This window comes from Musca autumnalis, unplaced genomic scaffold (genome assembly GCF_047663935.1).
Source record: "Musca autumnalis isolate F117 unplaced genomic scaffold, ASM4766393v1 scaffold_2, whole genome shotgun sequence".
In the NCBI taxonomy this organism is placed as follows: Eukaryota; Metazoa; Arthropoda; class Insecta; order Diptera; family Muscidae; genus Musca; species Musca autumnalis.
The window spans coordinates 118,864,398-118,875,477 of record NW_027411755.1 but is presented as its reverse complement, the minus strand read 5'-3'; the positions used below and the strand labels follow the sequence as shown (position 1 = coordinate 118,875,477).

General features: G+C 38.6%; 1 protein-coding gene across 1 annotated transcript; it reads left to right on the top strand.

Moving 5' to 3' along the window:
- Positions 1-1,532: 1,532 nt before the first annotated feature.
- On the top strand, positions 1,533-5,261 carry prd (paired). The gene is made up of 2 exons (XM_073966002.1): positions 1,533-1,599; positions 1,983-5,261. The coding sequence occupies exons 1-2, from the start codon at positions 1,533-1,535 to the stop codon at positions 3,689-3,691; spliced, it is 1,776 nt and encodes a 591-aa protein (XP_073822103.1). The 3' UTR covers positions 3,692-5,261.
- The last annotated feature ends 5,819 nt before the right edge of the window (positions 5,262-11,080 follow it).

Sequence of the window (11,080 nt, the reverse complement as noted above, 5' to 3'; positions counted from 1 at the left end):
TGAAATCTCAAAAAGAAGCTACAATAACGGCAAACAGAGATATAAAGCTATTTTCTCAAGCATCATAGGTGAAAATTCAAAAAATTCATCGCGCGATATCTCAGAAACTTGACCTATGGGGAAAATTTCCTTTTGGGTTCTTAATACACTCACTAAGGGCTTTCATCTCCAAAAGGAATTTTCCACCGCACAGAAACCTTGTTGCACAGTGTAATTAGATATGACCTTATACGTACTAAAATAAAATATTGTTCAACCAAATTTTTTTGTAATAGTAAAAGAGTGAAAAGGACACTTTAGTTCGATGATACCCTTCAACATTTTCACTCAGATGTTCTTAAAGTGTGGTCTAGTGACTGCTACACTTACCCCAATAAACTGCAAAATAAGGTATAAAATATCATTATACATACTAGGGTGGTGTGGGTCAGTTTGACCACTTTTTTATGTGAGCATTGGATTATTTTAATACGCCCACGGTTGGATGAGTTTCAAATACGCCAAATATTAAAATGAACAATTGCATAAATTATGAATATGATTTATTAACCAGTCCGTTAAACTTTAATCTAGTCAAAATCTACTTGCGTGCATTCATTCATTAATTCATTGTATGCGAATGGTCGAATAGCGAAGGACATTAACAAAACTGCTAATTGGCATAATAATGGAAATATTTTTTGGTTAAAATAAAGCAAAGAAAAATTGCCAGTCCTAAAGAAAAACACGATAATAAAATGCTATGATGAGATGATGATGACAAAACAAAAAAAAAAAAAAACGTTTATACAACTTGCAGCACATGTAAAGTGTAAAACAACAACAATAACACGACACATTACAAAACTAACAATTCACGCCCTCTAGAAATCATTTGCATAAACTACCCATAAGACGAACCATTGGCGTGCAAGTGGGAGCGAGAGAGCTTGAGATGGCTGACTGGCTGGTTGGTTGTTTGTGCGATTGGTGAATGGTGTAAAGAAGAAACAACAACACAACTTGTTTTCTTCGGACATGGTGGTAAGGCATTTGTTGTTGTTTGCCTCGTCAATGCTGCTGTAATTGTACCTGCAAAACAGAATGGCCCTCATCATTGTTGTTGGTGCCTCCCATGTAATGTGTTATTGTTGTAGCTACTCTGCCAGCATTCTTGTACAGCGTATAGCCAAGTTGTTGTTGCCTCTGTTACTGCGCTGTCTTCACAGAAAAGCAACGATCCTCTACCGAGATCAGCGAATACATCAGTTAGGTTTACAACACGAAACAAGCAACATCACAAACCAACCAAAAAATCATTTCAAAGTATAATCAAAGAAACAAGATTTTACTTAAAGAAAACTGAAGCAAGAGAGAAAAAAGAAAATATTTAAACAAAATTTTAAAATAAAAATTAAACAAAATATTGCAAATTGAAAAGTAAATTTTAATTAACAAGAATTGTGCATAAGATTATTGGATTACAAAGAAAGAAAAAAGTGAAAACACCCCTTTTACTACAACAACTTAATTGGATTTAACAAACTAAGAAAATGACCGTTACTGCTTTTGCCGCCGCCATGCACCGACCTTTCTTTAATGGATATCCAACAATGCAAGGTAAGTTGAAATCGCATTTAGCCAAGTTTCAAACCAAATATCCACCTCACTCCCTCTCTTTTGAAAGAGAATCGATATTCTCTTGGAAATCCTTGATATCTAAGAGCAAAAAGTCAACATTTTCTTTGAGAGCAACTGTCATAAAACCGTTGAGTGAATGGCTTTGCAAAAGTAAAATGTTACAGACATCTCACACCCCGACGGGAAGCACGCGAATGTGCTAAACGTTTCCTATGTGCAACCATGGCTTACCTGGCCATGTCCGACCGTTGTCTGTCCGTTGACACAGCATGATTGCGAAATTTCTAAGGAAATGACACGCGCATATGAAAAACATTTTCCATTTTTCCAAAAATTCATTTTTCCATTTCTTTTATTTCCAGATATGAATGCCGGCCAAGGTCGTGTAAATCAATTGGGAGGTGTTTTCATCAACGGTCGTCCTTTGCCCAACAGCATTCGCTTGAAGATTGTCGAAATGGCTGCTGAGGGCATCCGTCCCTGTGTTATTTCGCGCCAACTACGTGTTTCTCATGGTTGCGTTTCAAAGATCTTGAATCGCTATCAGGAAACTGGATCCATTCGTCCCGGTGTCATTGGTGGCTCCAAGCCACGCATTACCACTCCAGAAATTGAAAGCCGCATTGAAGAATACAAACGTGCCAATCCCGGTATTTTCTCATGGGAAATTCGTGACAAACTTATTCGCGATGGTATTTGCGATCGCACCACCGCCCCCTCGGTCTCGGCCATATCACGTTTGGTGCGTGGCCGTGATGCTCCCTCGGAAAGTTCAGATGACCAACAACAACCCAAGAGTTCTGGTTCAGATGCTGCCACCAATTCCCATGAAGATGTTTCCGATTGTGAAAGTGAACCTGGCATTGCCTTGAAACGCAAACAACGTCGCAGCCGTACCACATTTTCCGCCATGCAATTGGAAGAACTCGAAAAGGCTTTTGAGCGCACCCAATACCCTGATATCTATACACGTGAGGAATTGGCTCAACGAACCAACCTCTCGGAAGCTCGCATTCAAGTGTGGTTCAGCAATCGTCGTGCCCGCTTGCGCAAGCAAAACACCTCGGGCGGTAACAGTGTTGCCACGGGTCAAGTGCCATTAATGGCTGGTATGGGTTCTTCATATCCCACCATGTCTCACCATGTTCCATATGCTGCCATGATGCCTTCTGAAGCTTCTGTTGCTGCTGCCGCCTATCAGCAGCAAATGTATGATTTCTATGCTGGCCACCCCTCAACCGCTGCTGTTGCTGCTGCCGCCTCAGCTCCAGTCGTTAATACCAATGCTTCGGCTTCCATGACTCCACCCCATCACCAACTATACAATAGTGTGGCCAATAATGGCGCCCAATATGCTGCTGCTTCTTCAGCTGCCGCCGCCACCACTACCAACATGAACATGAATGCCGCCGCCTATGTTTCACCACAACATGCCAGCTATGCCACTGAGAATGAAACTACTGCTCCAATTGCTCCACGTAACGATAGCCCCAGCGAGTCCATTAATTCAGCCTATGGTTCCTCCAATCTTCAATTGCCACCCACTCCCAATAGTTTGTCTGCTGTTATGGGTGCTGGTCCTCATTCCGTTAATGGCAACAGCCATGAAGATTTGCAAGCCGCCTTAAAATCTGAAACATCCAATAATGTGGCTCAACAACAACAACAACATCACCATCACTACAGTCAATGGACCCATTCACAAAATACATCGGCTGCTTCTGCTGCTGTAAGACCCTCAGCTCCATTGTCACCAGAGGATTCTTTAAATTCATCAGGTCTCGAATCGAATGTTCAGTTGAACACTTCTACAGCAGCAAGCTCTGCTCATCACATGTATTCTCATGCCGCATCTCAATACTCTTCATATTCACATCATAATGCTCATCATTCTCAATATCCTCATCAGTATGCCAGTCAACAATTGCCATTTGCTCCCCATGGCAGCACTGCAGGAGCTGGTGCCGCTGCCTCGGGCCACTTCATGCAACAGAACTTCCCTGGTTTCTCTTCACCATCAAAAATGAATTATGCCGGAGTTCCTCAACACTTCTATCCTACCTGGTATTGAAAAGTCTGTAAGTTCAGCAGTACAGCATGAAGTGCAAGCTGGGCTTACACTTTACACGTGGCGATACCAAAGATATAGGGAGGATATTTGTCTATTTTTGTATAAATATTTTTTTATTTTTTATTATTTTTTTTTCTAATTTGATTTATGAGGCTTTTATCAATAGTTTTCCCTTAATTGTAAATAGATTTTTTAGTCATAGTTATATGTTTTTTTATATTTAAGCTTTAATTTTAAGTTTTATTTTTATTCTCAAAATAAATAATTCCATTGAAAAATTAAATTTTTATGCAAGTTTTACTTTTTTTCAAAGGGCAAAATGTGTTATGGGAAAGGTTTAAAGAAAAGTATATATTTATAAACACGTAAAAATTTTACCAATTTTTAACGGTAAACAGAAAAAGAGTTGCAGAATTCCACTACTGATGACTAAAGGAATTTTCATAAAAATTTCATCGAATATTTCAAATCTACGACCTATAGAAAATTAATACGGTATTTACCGTTAACACTGGATGGACGAACTCAGGATGTCCTAGCTAATACAAACTTCCCCAACTACATGGACGTACCAGAGCACCAAAGAGCTCCAACTGTAGCAACCAGACCACCGGAGATCTGAGTGTTATAGAAGGATTCTTACATACGAACCACGTGTTGTCATGACCATTTGATATTTCCATTTGAAAGTTTTGAAAGCCTAAACGTACTGGGTACGGTTTAACGTACGACCACTTGGATTGAAAAAATTAATTTGCAAAAAAATGGAATTTACTTGTGAACATGTTCGTGCGATCATTTTTCACAATCCAATGACTTCATTTTATTCCCGCACATCAAGAAAAAAAGGCGTGGTCACAATTTTCGTCCCCAGAAGATGCGTTCAAAAACCATGTTTTGGTGGTGTCTCAATCGGAGTGGAAAAAGTGCTTCGACATTATTTTTGAGAGCTTGCAAAAGTGTATAAGTCATGCTGGAGAATACTTTACAATAACACTGAAAACCCCGATTCATATTGGCTCTATGACATGAACGGCATGTCTTACGACACCACTTGTAGGGAAGTTTTTCATGGTTGAAATACTCAGGAAATGTAGGCCAGCATTACACTGAGGGGAGTTGCCACCGCCGAAAATTTTGATGTTCTGGCCAGGGATTGAACCGTAAACCTTCTGAGTACAAATACTCTTTCTCTCTTCCTGATACAAATACTCTTTCTCTCTTCTTAGTACTTATACTCTTCAATATCTACTTTCAAACTCTGTAATATTTTCTCTCTATACATAGTGCATATTTTCCATAAGTTCTTTTCAGCATACAATGGGCGACCATAAGGTCTACGAGGTCTTTAACTTAACCTAACACATATTGGTCCATAACTCTTTCGAATTTTGCTCTTAAACACAACAAGTTCTACCTCATCTGCTTTCCCAAGTACCCATGTTTCGGATCTATACATAAGCACGGGTAGTATGAGCATCTGGTAGAGTTTTTTGTTTTGTTTGACAAGAGGTGTTGTATATTTTAAAGAGTTTACTTAGACCAAAATAGCATCTGTTGGCCAATATAATTCTTCTGGTGTAAAATTTTCGGACTTCATTCTGTCTCCTGAATATTTAAAATTTTTATGCTCACTTTTTTCTACTTTTTCGTTTTTTTTTTTTCTGAAAATACTCTTCTCCCGATGTTTTTCATTGACGTTTCGTGTTGCTTTTGGCTGAAGGTTTGCTCTGTATCCCGAGTTCATTTCTTTATTAGTCTTACGACTCTCCTGATCGTACCATGGATTTTTATACAGCACAAAAGTTAAATTTTTCGCAAAAATATGCGCACGATAACTGTCGAAGGGACTAACCGATCTGGCCCATACTTTGCATATCGTTATATTTCTACCAGACTTAGATGAGGTTCCATAAGCGGTCCACAAAATTTCGGAAAATTTCAGATTAGAACCTGCTCTCGAATCGCTTTGATTTTTGTTGTAACAACTTGTGTTCACTGCCCCCCATACGACGGTACAAGTTTTGTTAGGGGCGTGTCCATACTTCCAGAAAAAATAGCCTCAAAGGTGCAAAAAACCCCTATGATACCGTGTGTAGTGGTTGGAGCGCAAAATAACTCTCGAACGGATCTGCCGATTTGGTCGAAATTTTGGCCTTCCTAATATTTTATTTAAACTTAGTTTAAGTTCTTTCAGGTATCTACCCCACAACAGTTCAAAAATTTTCGGACAAATTGTGCGCACGATAACTCTTGAAGGGAGTGACCGATTTGGTCCATACTTTACACATCATAATATACATATCTACCAGAAATAGATCAGGTTCGAATATGGACTATATTTGTCCACTTCTTCGGGTACCACCCACACTAAATTTCGGATAAGTACACTTTAATACCTGCTCTCGAATCACTTTGATTTTTGTTGAAGCAACTTGCATTCGCTGCCTTAATTACAACGGTAAACGTTTTTTCAGGGCCAAGTCTAACAAGCACACGTCTTAAAGTTGCGTCAAAAGTGCGACCTAACACAGGACACAAGATAAGCCCACACTCTTCTGCCTATGTGAATTGAAACTTTCATCCAAGGACAGATAGAATGTATTTAGGATCTTTCAGAATTTTGTGGCCCTTTTTGGCCGTTTGGACATTTGAACTTGAAGTTCAAAAGTGTTGCGGAGGAGGTACTTAAAGGAATGGACCAACATAATGGACTATTATGGAAGTAGATCTTATTTTAAGAGTCATATCTTTTCGATAGATATAGCGCCCACAAGTCATTTCAGTGGGCCATCGTATAACTTTTAGACCAGTATGCTGTTACAAGGTAATGGTACCAATCCATGTTCGATCCTAGAATCGACCGGACATCTACCATACTGAAAGAGAGTATTTTATGTATCTCAAACTGATCGAGCTGGTTTCAATCTAGGGATATCCATAGGGCGTTGTGTTTGTCGAGATGGTGGAACCATGTTTTTAGCCGCTGTAAAATCAATCAGCCTCATTTCGATCTGGGATGTTACTTCATGAAGGCAGAAGCAAAATATTTCCCTCCCAATTTTATCATTAAAATCTTCTACAACAATCTTAATGTGATGGCCGGAGTAGCGGGCAAACATACTTATGTTCTTGGAGAATACAGGGTTATCCATTTCGTGGTTTCAATAGTATGGGACTGGAATTCGACATCTGTCAAACTAAGTTGTTGAACCAATTTTTTTCTTTTCAGTTGAAGGTCTGACATTGACGAAAATGGATCGTTTAACTAACTACAAAAATTGTGATTTTTTTTTTGATTTTTCATGATTTGTGAACAAATTTTCTTCAGCGATGAGGCACCTTTCTCACTCGGTGGTTATGTTAATAAACAAAATTGTCATATTTGGGGTTCTGAGAATTGAAGAGAGGCTATTACATCCAGAAAAAGTCACTGTTTGGTGCGCACTTTGGTCCGAAGGTGTGACTCTTCGAAAACGACGAAGAAACGGCTGTCATCGTCAATTCGGAGCGTTATTGTCATAAAATAACCGATTTTTTTCCTGCTATTGAAGTACGACTTGGAGAATATGTGGTTTCATCAAGACGATGCCATACGCCACACAACTCGAGCGATTATTGCAAGAGAAATTTCCTGGCCGCGTAATTTATCGTCGTGGCGATATCAACTGGCCACCAAGATTTTGCCATTTGACACCATTAGACGTTTTCATGGGGCTACACGAAAGGCCGTGTTTATGCAGATAAACCTTGAACTTTTGAGCACTTTAAAACCAATATACTTCAAGTTATGACTGAGCTACCGCCCAATATGTGTGGTGTGGAGGTTATTTAAATGATGCAGGGTTCCACACATAATGTCAACGTTCAAACTTTATAATAAACAAGTGAGCAAAGGCTATAGTATATAGGGGCCGACCATGTGTTACCCTACACCACTACCCCTGTGCATAAGCTTTTGACTGTTAAAATTCCAAATTTTAAAATTGGGACAGCTTAGCGCCTTTGCTCTGAATGTTTTCATTAATACAGGTCAATTTTGTTGAAACGCATTTAAGTGCATCATCACTACAACTTAAATAAAAAAATGGAAAAGTGGGATGTACGCCAACCATCAATAGGCTTCTTTCTCTGTGAGACCCCCATCAACCCCCAAAATTTCGTGAGGATCCGACAAAATGTGATTGCACAAAAAATGGAAAAAGGGATGCATTACCGACTATTGCGATATCTCTGTTGTTTGAACCCCTATGACAACCTTCTTCACATCGTTGTAAAGGTGATATTTTCTACTTTCCTTGCCAGGTTTTGCTTTCGATATACCTCATACAGAATAAAGATATTCGCTTTGAAATAAAACAAATAAGTTTTTTTTTAAAATTCTGACGCCTGAATAATATCCGACCATTACCAAAATCAATAGGGTTTTTCCTCCCATTAACACCTAAAATTTCGTGACGATCCAATCAAAATTACGACCTGTTGCGTGATTACAAAAAAATTAAAAAATGGGATGAAGTACCGACTATTGCGATATCTCCGTTATTTGGCCAGCTACGCCATCCTGCTTTACATCATTGTAAATATGGGATTTTCTACTTTCATAGTCAGACTTTGCTTTTAGAAGGTCCCCAACCAAAGCTGTGATATTCGTCATTATTATTAAAATCGAAAAAAATGAGAAGTTTGGTTCTATTAGCGGCTATTGCGATATCTCTGCTGTTTGACCACCTACGACAACCTACTTTACATCATTGTAAAGGTGATATTTTCTACTTTCCTTGCCAGGTTTTGCTTTTGATATACCTCTTAAAGAAAAGGGATATTGGCTTTGAAATAAAACATTGACCTTTTCTCCAAATAATTTTTTGCCCATTCCGAACCCTCAATATTATCCGACCATCATCAAAATCAATAGGCTTCTCCCTCTGTGGGACCCCCATTAACCCCCATTTAGTGACGATCCGATCAAAATTGCGACCTGTAGCGTGATTACAAAAAAATGGACTATTGCGACTATTGCGATATCTCCGTTATTTGGCCACCTACGTCAACCTACTTTGCATCATTGTAAATATGGGATTTTCTACTTTCATAGTCAGACTTTGCTTTTAGAAGGTCCCCAACCAAAGCTGTGATATTCGTCATTATAATTAAAATCGCAAAAATGAAAAGTTTGGTTGTATTAGCGACTATTGCGATATCTTCGTTGTATTTTCTACTTTCCTTCTAATATACCCCTTATAGATGCGGAGATATTCGCTTTTAAATAAAACGTTGACTTTTTCTCCAAATAAGTTTTTTGTCCATTCCGACCACTGAATATTATCCATCACCAAAATCAATAGGCTTCTTCCGCTCCAGGACCCTCATCAACACCCAAAATTTGGTGACGATCCGATCAAAATTGCGACCTGTAGCGTGATTACAAGGTTTAGATGGACAGACGGACAGACACACATAGACAGATCGACTCAGCTCGTCGAGACCGTTATTTCGATACGTTAAAAACTTGTGGCTAAAACCAACTTATAATACCCTCCCCACATAGTGGTGTAGGGTATAAAACGAAATATCATAAAAAATTATTTTATATGTGTTTTATTTAGGTTTACTTTTCCCTTTATATTCTTGGTCTGTTCATCTTTCTCTTCGATCGGAGCGTAGATGGAACTGACGTTGAAAAACTTTCTCTCATCTAACGAATTGAATAGGGTGACCCGGGGTTTAAGTCCCCGATCTACCATAAATCCTACAGATCGCTTGCGATCTTCACGTAATCGTGAAATCACTTATCTAGCGGCGCTTAATTAATAACTTCCAGACTAATTGAGATATCTTGCTGAAATTTTGAAAAAAAAAAATCAATTTTCGTCTATAAGAAATTATGGGCCGAATGAATAACATCGGCTCATATTTGGGTATAGGCCTCTTATAACGGTACCATCCGATTTAATTTATTTTTAGGGTCGTGGCTATATCCCAAATGCAACCGTACCTCCCAATTTAAGTTTGGTGAATGTCCTGCCCTGCCCTCTTGAATGGTACCTCCCGCTTTTTACTTGTTATCCAATATTTATTAATCGATTTGGCTATAATTTGGTATTTTAGTGTCTTCGAGGGTAGAAATACTCTTTGCAAAAAAGAATTGGTCCCAAATTTTGTCCATCCATGCGTTGCGTTCCATGCAACAAACGCTGAGGGATTTGCCACCTATGGCAGCTATTCAGCTAAGACGAGGAATATATTCACGTTCGAAACTGGGGACGTTACTATTCTCAGACAGAAATTTTGACAGAACGGGACGTATTTCTCTGCAAACAACAACAGTTTTTGCCGTTGTTTGAAGTTTGAAGAGGATGTTTATTTAAGGCTTTTTCTAAAGCTGTAGCTTCTTTGCTATTCTCATTTAAGAGAAAATACACAACAAAAATATTTTCTGCTCGATAAATTTGGCCCAGTAGGATCTAGCAGAAATAATGGCCTTGAAACCCAAGTTTGGACGAAATACCTTTCAGACAATTTGAAGTCGATTTAACTCTGTATACTTCGAACAAACGGTTTGGTCCTAACTTTGCACCTTGTAATTTGTTGCTCAAACTTTGATCAAGTTCGAAGATAGGGTGTATCGGTACACTCTTTCGGATCCCCTTCCATGAAAAATTAACATTGCTTGAAATTACAGCAAGTAGCAATCGCCTTACCTATTAGGACGGTATGCAAACGCAAGGTGAAAAGCTTTCATACATCACCCCTTCATCCTGCTATCGAAGTGTATACGTGATGCGAAGGTGAATAGAAATGGTCTCGACTTGAGTGAGGCTAGTGAGATGACTCAACTTTGAAAGCCTTTAATGTTCGTTTGTACCAAGCGAGTTTCTGTCGCCCGAGTGGTGTGGACAACTAAGATGCCACAGAACCAATACGCCTTGATAAAAATTAGGTTAATATAGTAATAAGCCGAATAAAGAATAATGTTTTATCAGCCGAGCTTTATACGACCGAAGTCGACACTTTGACAAGTTTTGTGCACAAGCTGGTTAGCATCATCTGATTAAAAGAGTGTATACTCGATGAATGTAACATACGCACCCGATACTTAAATACATAGAAAATATTGCTAAAATAATTCATTGCTATTGATAATTCATGATGCTGTTCACAACTTCATACGTTCGATTTGAAGCGATATGACAACTGTTCGCGAAACAGTATGATACCTTTTGAATCCCGAATCCGAAATATTTCAGAGTTTTTCCAAGAAAGGAACTTGAAAATCCAAAATTTTCAGCGAAATGACCTTCGAATTTATTACTTTCAATAAAATTGCAGCGGAATACTTTCAAAGGTTTTTTTATTCATTCAAAATATATGGCAAAATATATTTCT

Bases quoted from the DNA above. Each gene is read 5' to 3' on its own strand.
- prd (XM_073966002.1), top strand. From the start codon at position 1,533: ATGACCGTTACTGCTTTTGCCGCCGCCATGCACCGACCTTTCTTTAAT. The intron at 1,600-1,982 runs GTAAGTTGAAAT...TTTTATTTCCAG, and splicing joins TGGATATCCAACAATGCAAG to ATATGAATGCCGGCCAAGGT.